At 41.1% G+C, this 22,020-nt stretch overlaps 2 protein-coding genes across 2 annotated transcripts; both read right to left on the bottom strand.

Annotated features, from left to right (window-relative positions):
• Positions 1-671: 671 nt before the first annotated feature.
• LOC122772839 (aspartate aminotransferase, mitochondrial) lies at positions 672-8,933 on the bottom strand. The gene is made up of 10 exons (XM_044031150.1): positions 8,777-8,933; positions 5,426-5,582; positions 4,787-4,915; positions 4,506-4,565; positions 4,259-4,420; positions 3,441-3,545; positions 2,978-3,128; positions 2,299-2,464; positions 1,979-2,129; positions 672-1,713 (listed from the first exon to the last, which is right to left on the bottom strand). Exons 1-10 carry the CDS (start codon positions 8,857-8,859, stop codon positions 1,591-1,593), a joined length of 1,287 nt encoding a protein of 428 aa, XP_043887085.1. The 5' UTR covers positions 8,860-8,933; the 3' UTR covers positions 672-1,590.
• A 2,168-nt stretch (positions 8,934-11,101) lies between these two features.
• Positions 11,102-21,685, bottom strand: LOC122772840 (calretinin-like). The gene is made up of 11 exons (XM_044031151.1): positions 21,253-21,685; positions 17,001-17,077; positions 16,289-16,378; positions 16,123-16,203; positions 15,077-15,133; positions 14,438-14,515; positions 13,890-13,945; positions 13,727-13,766; positions 12,578-12,631; positions 11,801-11,872; positions 11,102-11,667 (listed from the first exon to the last, which is right to left on the bottom strand). The coding sequence occupies exons 1-11, from the start codon at positions 21,668-21,670 to the stop codon at positions 11,551-11,553; spliced, it is 1,140 nt and encodes a 379-aa protein (XP_043887086.1). The 5' UTR covers positions 21,671-21,685; the 3' UTR covers positions 11,102-11,550.
• Positions 21,686-22,020: the final 335 nt, after the last annotated feature.

The following is a 22,020-nucleotide window of genomic DNA, read 5'->3' as shown; positions in this document are numbered from 1 at the left end:
TACGCTGTGATGTAAAAATCATTGATTTTCTCTTTGGACTTTGGTGCGGGGAGTAAGCGGTTTAGAAAGCTTTGTTTTAGTCGGTGAACATTTTTGTGGCAAAAATGTGTTTTTTCCAAGTCATGTTTTCACTGAGGATGAGCATCTGACACATACTAGGTGAAAATCAGCACTGACTATGCCTCAGACAACCACATTCCCTTTCTATATTGTCTCTTATATCATGTGGGTTAAGGCTGAATTACCAACAGATCTTTTAAAACCCATATTTGTTATATCACGTGTCATACGGTGTACACTGCAGCATCACTCATGAATGGGAGGAGGTAAAATTAAATATTCAGGACCTTATAGGGACACCATTTCAAAACCTGGACAATCCACAGGTCAGTATGTCCTTAAGGAAACTTGGTGAGTTAAAGTAGTGAGGTCCACAAGTCCAGTCTCTGATTTGAAAGAGGATAGGGAACAACATATACTCTGGCAAACACCTTTTATCAGTGCTAAATCATTGTTGTTTAAAAATTGACCATCAGTCAGAACAGGAGAAAGCACTGAATCATGGACTAAAGGACTCAATTAGTGAGAAAGTCACTCTTTATAGGGTTGCGTATGCATGCTTTTATATGTATGTGTGGGATGTTGAGAAAACACAAATGAAAACAGATCAATACTCTATAATAATTTATTTATTGTTTGTTCAGTGAGGTTCATGACCAGCGATCCACGATTATCTCTTGACAGATTGCAAAGCGACCGAAGCAGAAAGACACAAGTTTCAGACGCATGAGGGGACGACTTGTTCCTGGACACCACCTGTGCGCGTCATCACGGACATGTCAGTGACGTGTGAGTGCACAGCGGTGGGGCAACAGCGGGAATATAAAAATACTTCATGATAGTATTATTTCATTGACTTCGATCACTAAATGTAACCGTTGTGGTGCGTGGGCTGTTAGTTACAGGGGTTTGACCTACTGACTGACCTGCAGGTTTAGTGGAAAAAAACTAAAGTGTAACTATAATGGCTGAGCAATTTCCAAACAGAGATAAAGAGCAGAGTAAATTAGCAGCGATTGATTGGCTCTGATGAACAACCGCAGATTATCCCGATAGTGAATTGATTAACAGATACATGTTAATATAGCGAAGTCCGAGAAGATAATAAGAGTGCGGATGAAACTCAAACAGTGCTTTTGCTGCTTTTAAAGTGCTACAACACAACAACCATTAAATTAAAGAAAGGAGAAATCCCTGCATGTAAAACTAATGCACAGTCCAGCACGCCCCCTGGTGGTAACACAGAGCACATTCATTTCAGGAGGACACTGACACACAGCCCACAGACTCATGTTGGAGAAACCATGTCTTTTACAAATGGAGAGGGAAGCTTGTTAAGTGAAATATTTAAAACCAAAAACAAATCTTGCACTGGGACAAAGTTGAACTCACAATGAAATCCAATCATGAAAATGTCGAGACTAAAGATCGAGCTCGCTTTCTAAATGGTGGAATGAAGCAAACGAAGAATCGTAAGCGAGACGCGAAAGCTCCTCGCTCACGCTTCTGCTGTGACTTTCACGCTCCACTCTACTTGGTCACCGCGTGGATCCCCTCGGCCAGGTGGCCCACGTTTCCAGAGGTCACGCCTGCCATGGAGATTCTGCCGTCCTTAGTCATATACACAGAGAACTCCTTTGTCAAACGCTCCACCTGTAACACACACACACACACACACGCGTCAGTAAAAATGAGTTGTCAAGGACCCGGTTAAGACATGTCACTAATACACTTCCTGGATTGTGGCCACAAATACATAAGGACTTTCCAGGACCAATTCCCTCAAATTCAATGACCGAAGGTGCTGACACAGGTTACGATGCAGCTCTGCATCTGGATAAGTCATTGTCTTTGGGATCTTGGTCAAAGTCAGTTTTTCTCAGCCAGTTAAATGCAGAGATGCGTCCAGTGTCAGTACCTGTTCAGGTTTAAGGCCAGTGAAGCAGAACATCCCGATCTGGTCGATGACGTGCTGCCAGTTGTGGGAGGAGCCTTGACTTTTCAGTCCGGCCGCCAGCTGCTCTCTCATCTTGATGATGCGGTTAGCCATACCATGAACCTCCTCCAGCCTGAGGTCAACAACAGCAGCGTTAGTACTGGAACCTGTATCTTAACCAGTCTCATGATCACATATTTTGGTCCATAACAAAATACAGCCTCTGTAGTTTTCTGTGAACCATATAACCGCGACAGGGACTGGAATCGGCACATCATCTCAACAGTTCTATAAGCACTTACCACAGTGAACGCAGGTCTGGTGTGTTGAGAATAGTCGCCGCAATTCTGGCACCGTTCATTGGCGGGTTGGAATAAATGGGCCTGATGAGGATCTTAAGCTGAGACTCTACTCTCTTGGCCTCATCTGCATCTTTACACACCACAGTGAAGCCTCCCACACGTTCACCTGTGAGAAAAATACAAGCACAAAGTTAATCTCCTGAAACTCGTGACTTAATCCCAGTAATCCAGTTATGAATGGAGCTGTAACATAAAGCATAAGTGAGAGTTTGACGGGGCCTCATGTAGCTCTGGATGGGACGTCAACTGCAACGATGAACCAGACTCTGCTCAGAGGAAGGTGCTGTTGCTTCCTGTGCCCACTGGGTGGCACCAGAGAGAGGCCACATACAGTATAAGACAGGGGTGGGTTCCACAAGGGGCCACATGAGAAACAAAACATATTGTTGAGGGCCAAATTTGATTTAATTTAAATTTAATTTTATCTCTTTTATCTAAAAAAAAAGCAGTAAATTGTATTGTTTTGGTGTAAATTGGGCAGCAGACACACAAAAAACACAATTACTATCCAATTCTATTGAAAATATCATATTACTACACTATATAATGAATACTATTATACTATACTACTGTGGTGTAGTGCAGTGAATATATTGTCTAACGTCTAACACTCACTGACCGTAAAGTCCCATGTTCTTGGCGAAGGACTGAGACAGCACGATGTTGTGACCCTGCTCGATGAAGTGTCGAACGGCCCAGGCATCGCGGTCGATGTCTCCACTGGCGAAGCCCTGGTACGCCATGTCGAAGAACACCAGCAGATTCTTTTGCTGCGCGCCGAGAACGACAGACAGAGGGAGAGAGGACACAGGAAAGACATACACTGGTTAGTGATGTTACCAGTAGTAGTAGCAGTAGCAGCAGCAGCAGCCATATATATATATATATATATATATATATATATATATATATATATATATATATATGTATATATATATATATATATATATACACATATATATACATATACATATATATACATATACATATATATATATATACACACACCACACACACATACATACATACATATACTGTATACTGTATAGAACTGTATAGTGGTAAAGCGCCATTACACTCACCTTCACGAGGTCTGCGATCTCCTTCCACTGCTCGGGCCGAGGATCCACACCAGTGGGGTTGTGAGCGCAAGCGTGCAACAAGATCACACTCTTCTCTGGGATTTTCTGTGACAAAGAAGAAGGTTTTAGTCCGAGTCTGGTGTGTAACCTTTCAGGAGGGTTATTTATTTGGTTTTCTTCAGTGTAGAATAAGCCTTTGCTTGTCCTCAGGGTTTTTAAGTGGCCTCGATCTTGAGCCGACATGTTTCTACAGGAGATTGAACGGACGTGCGCTGTCCATTTTTGAAGCGGTAGTTTACTATGTAAGCGATGTTTTAACAACTTTGCCTGCACAAAACGACAGAGAGATCGAAAATGCTTTTACATCCTTCCTGGTATAAGAGGCCCACCGTAGTTTACGGACATGCTTCACAAGGGGAGGGGTGAGCTAAGGAGTCCTCCCAGTTGTTGCACTCTCACCATTAGATGTCACTCATTCTTGCTTAATCTTACAGTTTCCTTTAAGTTTCCTTATGGTCTTTGCAGTTGTGACACATTTCTCAATTGTGGGGATAATAAAAGGATAATCTTATCTTATCTAATAACAGAATGAGTGACTGAGGTTACATCACTGGTTGATGACTCAAAACTCAGCTTCTTTTCCATATAACACATTGTATATTCAGGTGGAGCGAGTTTCTGACTGCAAAAACTCACCAATGCCACCTCAAGTCCAAACAACTACTCAGAATATACAATTATTACACTTAAAAAAGATGTATAATTGCTGGCAGATAATGCTAAAAGGACATTGTATTATTCTCTTATTATAATCTTACAGAGATATCCTCCAGAGCTCCTTTGAAGTCAAAGCCGCAGGTGGACGGGTCGTAGTATCGGTACCCTTTGAGCTGCATGCCGGCATCTCTGAAGATGGGCGTGTGGTTTCCCCAGGAAGGTTTGGGCAGGTACACGTCACGTGAACCCTCATGGAACCGAGCCTGAGACAAGAAAAACACGTGGTGAGAAAGACCTGGTCTAGAAAAAATGGGATTCTACAGTAAGACCTAAAGAAAAGGATCTTACCAAGAAGTTGGCTCCAATGCGCAGAGATCCAGTTCCAGAGATGGTTTGCACGGTGATGTTCTGTTGGGAGATGAGAACTCAAATTAAAAAGTGATTATAAATCATCACTCACTTAAGAGTCATTGTCAGGTCAGATTTTTTGGCGGTAGACCGTTTGCGATATCTAGAAAATTAAAAAAATATGAATTGACTATGTGTGACCCTGCCTTTTGCTCTATGTCAGCTGAGAAATAAATCCAGGTGGCCTAAATATCATGATGGTCATGAGAGGGTTAACTCACCCTGCCGCTCTTCAACACCTCACTTTCAGCACCAAGAGCCAGTTGGGCACAGGCTTTACTGAACTCCCCTAGACCACCGATGGGAAGGTACTCCTTATCCAGCTGTTTGGCTGCAATCAGCGCCTCTGCCTAAGAAAAAAGAAAAGGAAAATTCAAAACAAGTCATTGTCATTTTGTTTTTAGGGATGAGCCGATGAGAATCACTAAACCAGACACTTAAAAACTTAAACTCTGATATGATTCATGAATCGCAAAATTGGTAAACATGTAAATAAGAAGACAACTGATGAGTAAATAGTGGAAAAAGGTTCGGATTAAACATGTTTATGCTTCTTCATGCTCCATTTTGGACATGTATATTTTTCTTTTTAGTGCCTTCATTCAATCAAAAGGCTTAAAAGGTGTGACACTTCCGAATGAGTCCACTGGTTTGAGCCTTCATCCTCACTGCACTGGCCAAAGTGAGTCATACGATCATGGATAGTGTCCATGTGTGAGGTCATTTGCACCATGCAGTGTAGACGCTGCCTCGGTTGACCAGCACACAGACCCTCTCATGGCGAATTTAATTTTTGACGCTTTTTAACAAGATTAAAATGTAATCTCAATGCGTGACCATGGATTTGTGTGCAAAGTTACCTTGCGGACACAGCTCAGCACAAACGGTTTGCCCTGGTCATCCCTGTAGGCTCCCACTCCCAGGTTCATTTTCTTGGGGTTGGTGTCTCTCTTGAAGGCCTCGGTCACCCCCAGGATGGGATCGGGGGGACCCATCTGCAATCCACCCCACCATGAGCTGCAAAGACGCCAAAACAGGAGAATTAACACAATGACTTTCAAATACAGAATAAAGTCATCTGTGCTGCTCCTGTGACACGCTGCGTCCTTAAAGCTCCAGATTAACTTCCTCATGTGACCTCGGGAAAACAGAGCGACGCTGATCTCGTGAACGACACAATGTTTGTTTCACGAAACGCACGTTATAATCCAGTCTGAAGGTCCAGGGTGAAAAACAAGAGTAACACTGCATCTGGGTCAGTCTTGCCACTACAAAGTTTACACAAGGATAACTGACAACAGAACAATGTGAACCAAAGAAGAGAAAATTAAGAAAATGATGCAGATTTTTAGAAATCAAGGCAGTGCGTCTGATTGCTACTTTTTGACGATTCTCTTTTTTCCTGCATCTGGTAAAATCTAACCGTTTAATGATAACAAATAACACAAAAACCAGCGAGTGAACAACACCAATCAACCAGCAAGTCTAACTTAATTTCTACTACTACAAATGTAATTAATCATCTCATTGCCCGGTCTGTTCATACTTCACATGAGTAAATTTAACAAGTTCTATCACGTATCTTATTAGACAGAGACCGTTGCACATCACGACCTTCACTGCTGCTCACACGCGATCTCAGGTTTCTTCTTCTACTTTGTAAACTCTATAAACTGAGCAGCTAAATTTAGCACCAAACGCCTTTCAAAAGGGCAGAAGTGTCCAATCCTCTACCTGTCAGTTCAAATGAATAAATAACACTTGTTTATATATGTGAGACATAAATATGTTAACTACACAATGAGGAAAACAGGTCACACTACTTGTACATAGCAATTAAGCCAGTCTTGTGATCGTATACTTGCATACAATGGGACATTTGATCCTGACCCAGCAGGCTGAGATCTGAGTGGCAGCAGCTCCACAGTACACTTCACTGTAATGTTAATAATGTTCACATTAAGGTGTATTTTTGAGGCTGTAAATCAATATGATACAGCATTGGCTGACTAGACTACTTCCTAAATGTAAGATACGATGGAGATTAGATTAGATTTCCAGATTTAAAAAGCAAGGGACAAATACAGGGAAACATACACAATAAGCAATTTAAGAGTAGATTTAAGAAAGTCAGTTTGTACACCAAGTAACAAACAAAAAAACAGTGAATAGTTTGTGTGGTTTGACATTTTGTCAGAAATACAGTAATAAAACACTCCAAATGTCATTGCAGAGCAGCATCAATGAGCAATATCGTGTGTTATTCGATGTTTTTGTCAAGTGGGTGTGCAGTTCATACTCTCCAAATTGTCAGATTAGAGAGGTTTTTGTTGCCAAATCTGCATTGTTAAAGGGATCAAAGACTAAGAACTTACAGTGTATTTAGTCACTGAACTGTCACTTGTGTCTGCTTACTTATTTATAATTAGAATTTATTTTCCGGGATGCTAAATACATTTGATGATTATTTTTTCAAGCCTTTTACTTATTTAATGAAGTTGTGATTCATTTACCAAACATACTGTATAGCTTTGAAAATAACTAGAACTTTAATTATGAACAAATTTGGTCTTCTCAACATTTCTGTTTGGTTAGGGTGACTTTGTTATTTTGTATGTTATTTGAAACATAGAAACGTCAATCTTAACTAAAAGAAAATTATGTAAATATGTTTGGGGACCAAAAAAGATCAACAGCAGCCCATCTGTGGGTCTCAACCCAGTCTTTGGGAATCACTGCCCTACAAGGCAGGGCAAAACAGTGGCAGCAGACTTGCATTAACCAACTCTATTTGGTTAGCAGTGAAAATATGGTGCACACAGCTTGTGAACTGTGTTATTGCTGTTAATAAAATACTCCCATGGTATTCAAATGGTATAAATTGTTTTTTCCAGCTAGAGTTTGACATTCTAGTATTGTGATAACTTCGCCCCCTTATCAATCGTTTGGAGAACACTGGTTTATTCTGTGAACCTGCACGCAGAACCTTTGAACATGTGAACTTATATAAACATTGCAGTGACTGACGGTTATCAGTGATCGATGAAGACAAGAGGGGGTTCACAGACCTCACATGTGCCTCCCAATAATACAATTTTGAGTGTTGGTGCACGCGTTGGAGGGGGAAAACCCCTATTTAATTACAGGAAACCAGATAATACCATGTCTGAACATGTGCTCCACAGACGTGAATGTGTGTCTATATTTTCACTGTTTTACTGTACTTAACTATATAATGTATTTTTATAACTATTATACTTATATACACTGGACTATCACGTATTCTGTACTGTTCTAGGTGTAGCATGTCTCAGGGAAATTAGCTCAGAGAGCTATAATCTGGTATAAAGCATAGTTTCCTCTATTCAGTTTATTGAACATGGACCATGTACAGCAGCATTAATCCCAGAGGAAAATATGCTTATTATTTTTGTTTTACAATTAAACATTTGAGGGGCAGAAACATGAATAAAACCCTCACAGTGAGACTAAAAAGAAACAGAAGCTTCACAAGAACTGTCTGAAGCAGATAAAAGCGTGAGAACAGCATTAAAACCTGTTTGTCCTCCAAACGGAACCAGAAAGGACATTGACGTCTGCCTCAGCTTCAGCATCGGCATCAGCCAATCAGAGAGCAAAGGCGGAACGCAACAGCCAATTACAGCCCAGGACTGCCCCCAACTACGACAAGTCGCGAAGCTCAAACGCTGTGTGGGAAGCTAATGCGACCATGTAAATCTTTAAAAAGACAAGTGTCCACTTAAAAAGCAGCCACACAAACGTATGTAATCGCAACTAATAATAATAATTGATCACTAACATTTACCGCGCTGTCATGTTTTTTAACACACCGCTTAGAGCCCAACACGAAGCTAGGCGTGACTTTCAAGATTAGCGCCTGACAGTTAGCATAGCAACGAAGCTCTGTCAAACCGAAGCATGCGAGTCTTCGCAGACACATGATGAAAAAAACATTTGACCCCTGTCAGTTGTAGCTGTCAAGCTAGCGTGGCTAATTTAGCCACGGAGCACGCTACAGCTCAGCCGTAACGCAGCTGTTGACCTTTACGTCAAAAAACAGCACCAACCGCATCCCCTGGTTCTGGTCAGACGATCCGCGGAAATAGCGTAAAACGCGGCCGCTATTTTGACGAAGACACAATATGTGTGTGCGTGTCCACTGGGTTTGAGCCGTGTCGCTGCAGTTTTACCTGTGGCGGCTGGACAGGACTCCCAGAGACGGAGAAATGTTTCCCAGAGAGGAGATTACTTTGCTGGACTTGAGGAGAGCCATCTTTGCGGTCGGTGTGCCTGGGAGCAGAGCCTGGAAGGATGTGGACGGATGTGAAGGGCAGGAGTTGCTACGTCACGACGCAGACGTACGCAGCGAGTACGTGCCGACGTCAAAGTAGCTAATGGCGTCATTTTTATTTATTTATTAATTGAAAGAAACTTTATGTAAAACAATCCGAATAACATGCACCTAGATCTTTCTACAAAATAAAATGACACAAATAATGCAATAATACAAGCTCAAATAAATACAATCAACATTGTACAAAAAAAGTTTTACTGCTTTTTTGTTCAGTACTGCTATTCAGAAGTATTCCGATTCCTGCAAATGTGGTTTCTGGTTGGGATATTTCATATATACATTATATATGGAATTTGGCAAGAAATATGATCAGCATTAAACATTATCTTTGCTTTTGTGATCAGCCAGACATAATATTTCTGTATTAAAGACTGAAGTCAGGAAAAATACTAACTATAACTGTATACTTCTTCCACGTTCTATGTTTATTTAGCTGTAACATGTGTAGGTTATATTGTTGGAGCTGTGGATTATTGTTTTGTGTTGTCTTATTTGAAAAAAAAACCTCTAAGAAATTATACACATACCAAATGCATCAATTCACTTAATTTTCTGGGAAAATACAGGCGTGTTTTGGAAACTAATGAGAGTTTTTCCTAAAAACATGAATTGATAATTAATCTATGAACAGCGTGGCTGTAGTCTTTTAAAGAAAATAAAAAAGATCTCTGTCCCAGCAGCAGCAGCATCCTGCAGTTACTTGATCTTTCCAGTTGGGGGCAGTATCACACAATTCAGAATCTTTTCAGTTGCAGCTGTTTTTTTAGAATGCACTTTTATCTCAAAATCAAATTTATTGCCAAATACATACAGTACGGAAAAATGAATTTGCTTCGGTGTTTTGATGCAATAGCTAACATCATTTTGTTTAATTCTCTGTCTATAATCGAGCAAAAAGTGGGGGGAGGTCGGGCCAGTTCTCCTTATAACTTGATATTAAGGGGCGGGCCGTGTAAAATCGAGTGGGGGCCGCATGTTGGCCGTGGGCCACGAGTTTGACACCTCTGTTGTAAGGTGTCATATAGCACTGTATCATATCACATCATAAATCAGCATACAGCATCGTAACATATCGTTTCACATTGTAAAGCATCATATAGCATCAGTCTAGTATGTTACCAGAAAATGACTTTAGTTGTAGTCACTTTTAAAATCTTAAAGTAAGTATGAAAAGTAATTTTCTGATATAAAATGTACTATAAAGTTTTACTTTCACACATGTGGAAGTGCATGTTTATTATCTATATCTTTACTGCCATTGCTGCTGTAACAATGTAACTGTGGGACTAATAAATCTTATCATATAGTGTCATTCCTGTCCATTGGAACAAAACATCATCTTCTTTTTTCACAATAATTATAAAAGACAAGTGATTTAAATGTGTTTAATGGCCTATTTGCGTGTGTGTGTGCAGAGAGTAAATGACAGAGAGAATCTCATCTGTGTGTCCTTTTCGTCTCCCTGAAATGAAAGAATCAGAGCGGACATAAGTGTCTTTTTCCTGTTTGTCAGCAGTTAACAGCCTGTGCTGCAGCTTCACTGCTTCACTGTGTGTGTGTGTGTGTGAAGCCGTGTGCTCTAAAAAGATAGTGAACTCAATTAAACATGAAAGAGCTGATGATTAATTTATAGAAGTGTAGACATAATGCAGAAATATGTGGGTACGAAAGAGACAAAATACAAAAGTCAAACAGCACATCATCTTCATAAGACAAGTTACACTTCATTTTGTTCTCCTTAAGATTTAACTGCTTGTTCCTTGGTTTCTATATTTTCCTGCTGTTGTGTCCTTGTTGCCTCTCAGCTTGTGCAACACTCCGCTCACTTTATCTCAAAAATGCCACGCCGGCTTCACAGACTCTCCTCTGTGAAAAATGGAGCAGCAGAGGCTTTTTTTTCCACTAACCATTTTCTTGAACGTGGAGAGATTAGGAGGTGATAGTGGAACATTCTGGAGAAAACATTCTCGCTCTGGGCATCTGTGCTACAGCATTAATCTTCCCAGGAGCCACAACATGCTCTCAGTGTGTGTGTGTGTGAGTGTGTACGCGTATTCATATTTTTTTTTTTCACATACCACTGAGATACAACACCAAACTGAATAATTTCCCCGAAAACAGGGAAATTAACCTTTTTCATGAAAGAGAACAAGCTGGACAATTGTCGTAAGGTTAAATTTATTGAATTCATCTCTCTCTCTATATATAGTATCTTTAATTTTGCAGTTCAAGCTTCACCAAGTAAAACAAAAAAAAAATTCATATCAAATTAAACAGAATAAATAAATAATGTTACAACTACGGTAAAGGAAGAGACACAGGAGAACAAAAGCCGCCATTTCAAATCCAGTGGGAGAAGAACATTTCTCTCTCTCTATATATATATATACACATATATATGTATATAGATATGCGATTTATGTAAAAAAGCATAATAAAAACAGTAAGTCAAATGAATATAATCTACTCGAGAGCGGGGAGAACAGAGCTCAAACAGTACGGTCAGCAGGACACTTCAGAGCTCTTTAAGTGGTGTAGAGAGGTCAAGGGTCACACATGCACCAGGTGACATCAAGAGGAGGAGGGCGGGCGGGGCGGGGCTTAGGGAGGTCACAGTGCGGAATCTCGGCACAGCACGATCTCCAGCTCGGTGCGGTAGAGTTTCCCTCCGTCGGACAGAGCCATGATGCTCTTCTTGTAGCCGCCGAGTCCTGATGGGTCCACGTCCTGAGAGAGAGACAGAGGGAGAGAGAGAGAGAGCTCAGTGTCACCAGCAGACGCGTGTCTGCCTCTCTGCTCTATATTTGGCTTAATTTAAAGAAACCTGAACTCGTCAATCAATGAGGTAACTATTCATTACCATTTTGTTCTTGTCACAAAGGTCCTTCAGCAAAGCATCCAGCTCCTGCTCATCGATGTAGCCGCTGCCGTCCTGGAGACAACAGCACCAGCAGTGGTCCCAGTTACACGCATTCAAAATTGAATTGTAGTGTGAAAAAAATGAATGGGCACAAATTCACATAGAAGCACTTTTACATCTTGAGGAAAGTCTTCCAAGAAGTGTGGCAGCTGTAAAAAGGCGGACTCATTCTATACTGAACACATCATTACAGTCAGGTGTCCAAATAATTGTGTCCATATAGGGTCAGTGGTCAGCAACTGGTGACTTGTTTGCAATGTATGGAATTTTGTTTGCGCTGACTCTTTTGCGTTGTTTGTGATTCTGACCATGGGCGGGGCTTAGGAAGCTGCTTAGGAAGAGTTTTTGGAGTGGCAGCTCAATGGACCGGCAGTCGTCACAGGCTTGGAGACGCTGTCCGTTTGGAACTTGTCCCCCCGAGGTTTTCCCCTTGTCGACATCCGACAAAATAATTGTAAGAATTGTAGAAAACAGTGTATTTTGATTGTGTGGTTGATTTTTGTTTGTGTTGCTCTAAAATATTGACACAAATCTAATTCCATACAAACATGGGGTTCTTGTTTCTGACTGAAGACGTTTTAAGGCACCTTTGCCTGATGAAGAGACGATGTTTTGGCCCAAATATTCAATTGCTTACAAAAGAATTGGCCCTCGACCACATTTACTTACTGCGTCACCCTAACCTGTGACACAGTAAAGAACCAACATCACGTTTACCTTATCGTAGATCGTGAAGAGGGAGTCGAACTCTTTCACCGTGAGCCTGATGCCCTGTGATCGTCGCACAGAGAGAGAGAGAATTGTTAGAAAACCGACAGATATTTATGGAGAGCAGTAAAAGCCAGATTCAGAGGAGATATTAATCCATGGAGATTATGATAACTGGGACTGGAGTCGAGTTAATCCTGATCAGACAGACTTAATCCTCCGTCGTAGAAGGAATCGTTGATCTGCCAGCGTGTGCATGTGGCAACGTACATGTACATGTTACACACGCACAGGACACGTGCAAATTTAAAGCATCAACAATACACAAAAAGAAGGTTAGTGTGTCAGATAAGAACACTGTGACACTGAGCTGGAGCATGTTATTTTTACATCAGATATTCCAAGATTAAAGATTAGGAGTCCAAGATTAAAAAACATGACAATAATTTGAATAATTTGATATATTTAAATATATATTAAGTTTTATATCTTACAACCCTTACAATTATTTTAGGTGTTTTGTCTATTTTTATAATCATATGTACATTTATTGTTATTCTAAACTGTTTCATCTAGCAGTGGAGCTGAACGCTACCTAGCCCTGGTGGAGCTAACAGCTAACAGACCAAGCTAACGGCTAACTGAGTCAGCAAATGTCAGCAAAGATAGATAGAAAGCAAGACGACTCACTCCATTAAAACACGATGTGACGTCACTTACAACGTCCACTAAAAAGTAAGCTAGCTCCCTTTTCTTATTATTTTTTTTACATATAAACCTAACATGTTTTACCCTAGATGGATGGGCAAGGAACATTGTTCTGTATCCTCATTGGTGCGTGTACCTTTTGGTCATTGGATTGTAGAAAAGGACATTAAAAAACCAAAAAAATGAACGGTTAAGTGGCAAAAATGATTTCAAAGGTTCGATCTTTCAACTCTTAGCCTTGGAAACATGGCGGATGGATGGCATCACCGCACTCTCCTCATCACAGAACAAATGGGAGAAAAATCCAATGGCCTAAAGATACACGGACCCACATTCTGGACTCTGAATAATCCCGTTGCGGTGAATCCAATAATGTAGAATCACACTATTTTTAACAGTTAACTTTTCCCACATCAGAGAGAGAGCTGTGAGACACGACCTGAATCTCACCTGGAATTTCATCAGGAAGTTTTCCTGCACTGGCAGGAGCCTGTGGTGAAACACAGATTCAAGTTTTAGTGTTAGTGTTTAAATTTGATTATAACAACAATAATAATAATAACAACAATAATAATAAAAAAGGTTTAGGAATGAAAAGTGAAGTTGGTCTCACCTCGCCATCTCAGAGAGGCCCAGCTTTCCATCACCGTTGAGATCAAACATACGAAGCTGCACGGAACAGAAGATGCAACACTGAACTCATCAGGGAATTGTGAAAGTAAACATGAATGTAAGTTATTACTAATAATTATTATTTATATTCATATTTGGACAGTGTGGTGGATTCAGAAAACGCCTTCAAAATTATACGCGACACAAACACACAAGCGAGTGACTTGTAAAGCAGTTGTTTTGGGTGTAACTGAATCATTAGAATCAGTCGATTAAAGAAGAATCAGTAGAATCTGGTTGTGATTCGTCTTTCAGCAGTGCTGTCGCTAAATACACCAGACTCCTCTGTTAAATATTGACATTTTAGACTTTTGCTTTGCTAAATGTTGTAGATTAAGTCTTTTTTAACTGATCTACAGTTCAAAGTTGAAGTTTAACCATTTACTGGTCTTCTCCTGCATCTGCGGTTGTATCTCAGAAAGTAATGATGGTATGGTATCAGAGTGGACAGAAGAAAATTTGAGTTGTGTGTGTTTCTGTGACGCTCACGATTGTCTGCGTGTACTCGTTCAGCTTCTTGTCGTCGTACTTCCTGTTCGCCTTCTTCAGCAAATCTGACAGGAAGCCCTGCGCAGAGAGAGTGAAACAAACAAACGAACGAACGAACGACCAGAGTCAGTGGAGAGAAGACAGATGACGTAACATTTAACTTCACACTCGCTGAGGTGAAAACCAATCAGGATGATGATGTCTGTGTAGATAGAGTACACGATGTGAGAGAGTGGATTATTGGTTTAGAAAATGTGAAAATCCATCCATCCATCATCCATACCGCTTATCCTAGAGTGTCCCAGCTAATCCCAGCTGAGACTGGGTAAGAGGCGGAGCATGCGTGACCTCCACACTGGGACAGGTCAGCAGCCGATCAGTAGACCAGGGTTTCACACATGAACTCGGCAGTGTTGTACTGTTACTGTTACTGTACTGTTGTTGTTTGTATTTCTGGCAACTTTTACTTTTACTCTACTAAAGCTAATTGTATACTTTTACATTTCCTCTAACTGTCTTCTCTTATCTTATCTTAAGAAAGGATGCCAGTACCAGATTTGATCGGGGCCTAACCGTCGTGGATTGTCACGCGAGGTAAAACACATCGTAAAGCAGCACGAATTCCACATTCGGTTTTACCTTCAGCTCGTTTGATTCAATGTATCCACTGCGGTCCGTGTCATACCTCCTCCAGGCCTGCGGAAGAAACAGAGACACGCTGTCACGTACCGTCACACAAATACAGAACAAGCGCTTTACTACAACAAACCATCACTGACTCACAACAACAACAACTACAAAACAACACTGTGATGTAAGTAAAGTGACAGTGTTAAAGACACTGTGTAAATATAGAGTTCATCAAAGATGGATATACTAACAGAAATACACTCGGCAAACCCCCCCCCGCAGAAAAGCCGAGGTCCATTCATAATGTATGGGAGTCTGAGAATAGCAACACACACAGAGGAGCCTGAACATCACACCACTGAAATAAAAAAAAAAACTTGTCTTCTCACGCAACAGAAGAAGAAGAAGAAGAGAGACGACTCAGTATGTGACAGTCTGATTTAAATATGGTGTTTTGTTATTAGCCCTTAGAAACACAGCACGGTTATTACAGTTCGTGAAAACTAACGAAATAACGGAAACTGAAACTGAAATAAAAATAACAACTCTTCCCCTTTTTCATCAGACCAGATGTACTGTTAGAAAAGCAGCGGTCAAGAGACGATTGACAAGAGAAGGGAAGCAAATGCTGTGCAGTCACCCTGGTCGCCTTTACAGCGCCACTCACAGGTCTGGCACGAGTACTGCAGTGTTTGAGTCACTCCGTGCGGATGGAGACATTTAGCCAAAATGATGCCGAAAACTTTTCAAAACGTCAAATAAAAAAGATTGTTTAGGTTTCGTTCCGTTTCCGTGTGGGTCACAGCCACGCTCTCTCATCGCCCTCTTGTCCAATCACCACGAGGCTTGTTGTCCCAGACTCCTCCTCCCTTTTTTTTTCTTTTTTTTAGAGGTTCAAAGCTCAATTTCTACGCAATGTGGTTTTACACCGGTGTTCAAGGGAACGCGTTACAGTGAGAGGATTATTGCTTTGACGCGGTAAAAGAAAATCTGTCATGGGTTTGTATAATTTCTGCAGGCGGGCTGACACCCGGCTCCACAAAACACAAACTCACAGCCATGAATTCACTGCTGGATCCCACAAACTCTCTGAAAAAGAGCAGGAAGTTTTCCTCTGTTGGCAGAATCTGAGCCAGCTACGGAGAGAAACACAAAGAGACAGAGACGTTATTGTCAAGAATATTTAAAATCAAGTGGCGCTATATTTTTGCACCTTCTCACCTCTGACATTTCAATTCTCCCGTCGGCGTTCTTGTCAAAATGGGCCATGAATTCCTTCATCTTCTCTTTGAACGCAGCATGAGAAGGTTCCTGCAAGTGCAGTAATGTTACATGTTATTACATGTCATTTAGCAGAAACTTTTATATAATGGGTATGAGTAATGTACTTGTAATGTACTTTGAATTAAATACTATCCTCTGTACTTTAAAATTGTGCAGTTCTAGCACAACACCAGTCTAGTGCTCGAAATGTATAACGAAAAAGCGCCATCATTAAGGTCCAGTGTGTAAGAACTAGTGACATCTAATGGTGAAACTGCAGATTGCAACAAAGCGCTCGTCCCTCCATTTCTGACTTGTCTCAGGGAACTACGGTGGCCTGCACATCCTAGAGAGGATGTCGTTCTACTTTGATTGTCCATTCAGGTAAAGCAAGGCCCTTGCCTAAAGAACATGTTGGAAACTTATTCTCAGGCTCCAAAACAACAAAATAATTATTTGTAGTTATTTATTTATAAATGATGCACTTCCATGTGTGGGTAATATATTCCATTTTTACCAATAAGTGTTGTTGCTTATTTTCTCGATTAATCGAGAATGATTTCTTTGTTCTACGCATCAAAGAAACCAGAAAATATCCACAGTTAAGAAGCAGTTCAGATTCCTTGTTTCTGTAATTGATAAATAATCACTGAAGAGTGACTTGTCTCACCGCGCCGGCTCCTCGTCTCGCAGTCTCCAGCTCTCTGAAGAAGTTTTCCAGCTCCTTCCCTTCGATGTAGCCATTTCCTGTGAAGCAGCAGAGAAACCAAATTAATTTGGCACCGACTTCGGCGAGCGAAGCCGTTAAGTTGTCTGGAACTTTGATGAGTCTTTAAAGGTTTGATTAAAAAACGTCGATTAAGCCCGATGATTAACGGCCACTGCAGGGTCTGACATTTGTCCAAACCTTGAATGCTCATCGCAGGCTCTCAGGTCCAGTTTGATTGAGTGTTAAGTGCACGTTTTAAGTGCCACCTTGGATCGCATCCAGGGCGTGTTATGTGCTTACAGCAGTGCTTAAATCAGCGGATCTCGGTTAGTTTAGCTCTGCGTCATCCCTTTTTTCTGTCCCGAGTGAAGACTGCGAGCACAAAAAACCACCAAGATGAGCTCGTTGAGACACAGACAGTGTCCAGTCCTGATTAACAACACAATCCAGCAGAACTTTTAAAGTCTCTCCTGCACCGACCGGTTTATGCAAGAGCCAATATCTTACAGAAGCAAATTATAACTACAATACTAATACTAATAACATCACATGGATTTGACTGCAGGACACGCGTCAGGGCTTGATCTGTTTCTTGGTATAACAGTGTTAAGACCTCACTAGACCCCAACCCATTGCTGTGCAGCAGCTATAATTTATGGTTTGATTAAAGCGGCGTCTGTAATTGACCTCACAGTGACAGGCTGCTGCACCCTCAGTGTGTTAGGGAAAGGTGTCGCAAGGTCTTTCCTCCCTGCTGCAGTCAGACTGTACAACCCGCACTGGTCCTGTAGACCACACCAGCACCAAGATCATGCCAAAAACTGCCTCATTCCCCGTGCAATACTGCAAACTTGCTTGTACATATAAGGTTATTGTTTACATTTGGCACCTTGCACATATTGTATTAAATAGTCTTTATTTCCTCATCTTCTTTCTACTTTCTACATTGATTGAGTATGCTGCTGTAGCGTGGCAAATTTCCCCATGTGGGATAAATAAAGGATTATCTTGTCTGATCTCTTATCTTAATTGAATTATGTTTTATTGCCCTTAATATAACAATTGTAAAATGGAATTGGTGAAGTAGAAGTTTGACATCATGAAACAGAAATACTGGAGTAACTGTGTAAAAACCTCCTGACTAAAATTAAAGCTGCAGTGTGATCCCGAGTCGAGGATTTAACCAGTCCCCGCAGTGACGTCCTAGAGGTGGTTGTAGCCATTGTAGCACGACTACACGTCACTTCCTCCCGTTACAGCATTTTGAGCTGGACAGAAGCAGCGTACGAGAGGCATTCAACGACCCTGGTAAATTGTGTTGACCTAATGACGGCCAATTTACGAAACTCTACGCTTTGCGGTGGCAGCTCAGATTCTGTTTTTCTCTTTTATTTCACTTGCATACAGAATAATACTTTTTAATTTAATTTAATTTAGCAGTATTTTATACTGCATAAATAAACACTTTAAAGAAAGACTTTAGAGGAGTTTCCCGTTAATACCCACGTTAATTCCACAATAAAATATGGCATTATCTTGTTAATGATCACAGTTAAAGCCTGTGTATAATTTACACTGTGGACTGAGTGAAATGTACTGGAGCAGTGAAAACAAACATAAGCAGCATAATGAGCGTCGTCTTGCCCCCGAGAGGGTGACAGTGGGCAGTCGGAGCCTAATGCTTACTGGGGCATTCTGTCCTTCTCCTGACAGTCACAACATCACATATGATTTCATGCAATACTTTACTCCACTGGTTGGCCTATAAGTAACAGCAACACAGAGAACAGTCAGTTTTTTAATCATATGAATGAGTCCCATCTGTCTGTGTAAGCAGCCTGAGCGAGGACTGGAGGTCCATATCATCTCAAAAATAAATATTAATGTTTTGTTTTTTATTACTTAACTTCATAACAAAACACAGATGTAGAGAATAAAACATAGAGATTCAACCCAGCTCCCCTTTCAAATCTCTTAATCTGATCCTCTCATCTCTCCTTTCTGATCATTTTCTCCCCAGCCCCCTACCCATCCCCGTCCTCCCATCATCCTCATTTACACATCGTATCTGATAGGTGCTCCACGTCGCCATCTGTGCTCGTCGGAGTTGACGTTTCAGTGTATTAGGCGCAAATCAGGCGCCGAAAAGCAAAGCTCTGGGTGTGGAGATGAAGTAAACAGGCCGACAAGAACACGACGTCTGTGCGTGCGTGCGGCCGCATTAAAACCTGGCGATTATTCAAATTTAAACTGCTGATAATTACGTCAGGATTATCCTTCACATTTGTGGAGATTATCTCTTTGATAAACAGGGACATAAACAATAGCACTCAGTCAAATGACCAACATCATCAACATCTAAATAAATCACAACCAAAATCTCAAATTTATGGTATTATATTGTAATTGGAATATTCAAATATTCTGAAAAAACCATTAAAAAAAATAATGCAGGGTTTACATGCATGTTGAGCTGGACAGGAGCAGCTTTCGAGAGGCATTCAGCGACCCTGGTAAATTGTAAATAAGGTAAAACCTTAGAGAAGCAGCTTCAAGAAGTCCGCTCCACTATCTACAAGAAGCCTTGTCATAACAAGTGTGTGTGTGTGTGTGTGTGTGCGTGATGATACAATTATTGGTTAACATCCTTCACTTATACAGTATCTTTAGTGCTAGCTTCCTTCTATATGTTTTCATGTAGGGCCCCGCCAAGGTCCCTGGAAGACCCCTGCTTTAAACAACTACACTGCTGCTGTTGCCGTGTAACATTTTGCCCACACTTTAGAGGAAAGTTTTTTTTTCATTCACTCATTTCATATGTGGTCCCAAAAAAGGCACGACTCCCCCTTTATCAAGCCGATGGTGTAAATAAAGGAGTCCCCGCATCTGTCCAGCTCTCAAAGGTTCTGGATCAATAAGCCTGCCGGCCATTTGCACTGCGCCTGAATTTGTAGTTAAATCGATGTCAGCTGATTGTTCTGGCAAAAATACAGCTGTGAAATGCAGAAAACTGTTTGTCCGGCCGTTACAGAGCAAAAACACACCTGTAACTGGAGAACGTGTGCTCTCTGAATTCACAGCAGACCGTTGTCAAAATGTCCCAAACTCACTTCAAATTGGTTATTATGTCGGGTTACAAACGTGATCACGGCGAAGATAAGATTAAGTTAAAATATCGCAAATGAGTCCTTCTCTGCATTTAACCCATCCTCTACTAAAAACCTTCCTCGAAGTAGGAGCATTGAGCAGCGCCGTGGAGCAGGGGGCGTTGGGTACCCCAGCTCTTTTTTGACCTGGTGGGGACTCAAACCAGCAACCCTCCCATTAAAAGCCAAGTTCCCTTTACACTTGGCCATGGGCTGCACTTAAGTGATAAGGTTAATTTAAGTTAAGTGTCTTGCTCCAAGGACACATTGACATGTAGACTAATGAAGTCGGCAAACGAACCCACAACCTTTAAGTTGAAAGACAACTTGCTCTACCACTGAGCTACTGTCCCCCCATTTCATTTAAAAATGAAGACCATTAGGACCATGTTTTTGGTCTCTATGAGGACTACTGGTCCTGACAAGTTCAGTGTTTATGTCTTAAAGAGCAAAAACACACACACACTCCACTCGCATCAAAATAAGACTAGAGGCTCCTCCCAAGACACGCCCCTTCTTACTATCTCTCTCTCTCCTTTTACACCCACTCACGCACACACACAGCAGTACAGCATGTGTGTGTGCGTGTGAATCTTCTTCTTAAATCATAAATGCTTTGATGAGGCTGCATTTGCTATTAATCAGTTTTAATAGACCAATTACCATCGTATTTTAAGATGAATTCTGTTTCTATTCAATTCTACTCAATTCAATCCCATTTTGGCAAATGAATTCATTTGAATTTGAATTTTAAAAAAAAGCATTAAAATCCACCACAGCTGTATTTTTCAAGATTCAAGGTTTTAAAAGTCAAGATTTCAAATTTTGACACACAATTAATCTTGAACTTTAAATACTAAATAAAAAAATACTAAAAGAGAGAGATTCTCACAGTAAAAGACAAAAAAGAAATCTTCACATCTTACACAGATTATAACCTGTGCAAAGATGAAAGCAGAGCACTTCTGAATTATGTAAAACCTTAAACACCCAGAAATAAAATGATACCAACAACAAAAAAACTCAATAACTCTAGTTTAAGATCATAAGAACAGCTGATCACTGACCGTCTGCGTCAAAGTGTCTCCAGATGTCGATGAACTGCGCTGCGGTGAGTTCAGACAGGTGAAGATGAGGAGGTTGTTGAGTTTTAGTTGCCATCTTTTCTTTTCTTTCTTTTTTCCTCGTTATTTTTTTCCCCTTTTCTTCTTCAAAACTGTGTGAGCTGAAGTGAAACTTTTCTTGCCGTGGTCTTCTTGCTTGTGTGAGGGGCTCCTCCTCAGCCTGAGCTTTTAAACCTCCTCCGTCCTCTTCCTCCTCCTCCTCTTCCTCCACACTCCAACTCTTCTCCTTCCTGCCACACGGGGGAGCCTCGCAATGCTGACAGCCTGCAGGGAGCCACACCAAGACACTAATTACAGGGGGGGTGGGGGGGTTCTCCAGGGTTTTACCATTAGCTGCTGTCCAGGTTCCTGCTCGGATCATTATTCATCATCCGAACCTGCTGCTGCTGCTGTGGAGAGAAAATCACATCAAACACTTTAAAGTTGCAGGGGCAGCGAGTCAGCTGACCTCTCCGCTGCACCCTGTGTCATCACTGAACTGTGACTGATCTAATAAAGCATGAATACATTAGACACGACTCGTCCGCGGGAGTCAGGACTGTTGATGGGACGCCTGATGCACACACGAGCACTTTCAGTGGGGGGTTGTTTTTATTGAGTGTGCAGCATTTTCTTTTAGAGATTAATGGTGTTTTTCGTCCACACAGACACTGCCCTCTACTGGTACATACTGGTTTTTTTGTCCGGTTCTGGGTTGGGACGTCTGTATCC

Source organism: Solea senegalensis, linkage group LG7, assembly GCF_019176455.1.
Source record: "Solea senegalensis isolate Sse05_10M linkage group LG7, IFAPA_SoseM_1, whole genome shotgun sequence".
Taxonomy (NCBI): Eukaryota; Metazoa; Chordata; class Actinopteri; order Pleuronectiformes; family Soleidae; genus Solea; species Solea senegalensis.
The sequence above is the reverse complement of the archived record's forward strand: the minus strand, read 5'-3'. Positions and strand labels throughout refer to the sequence as shown.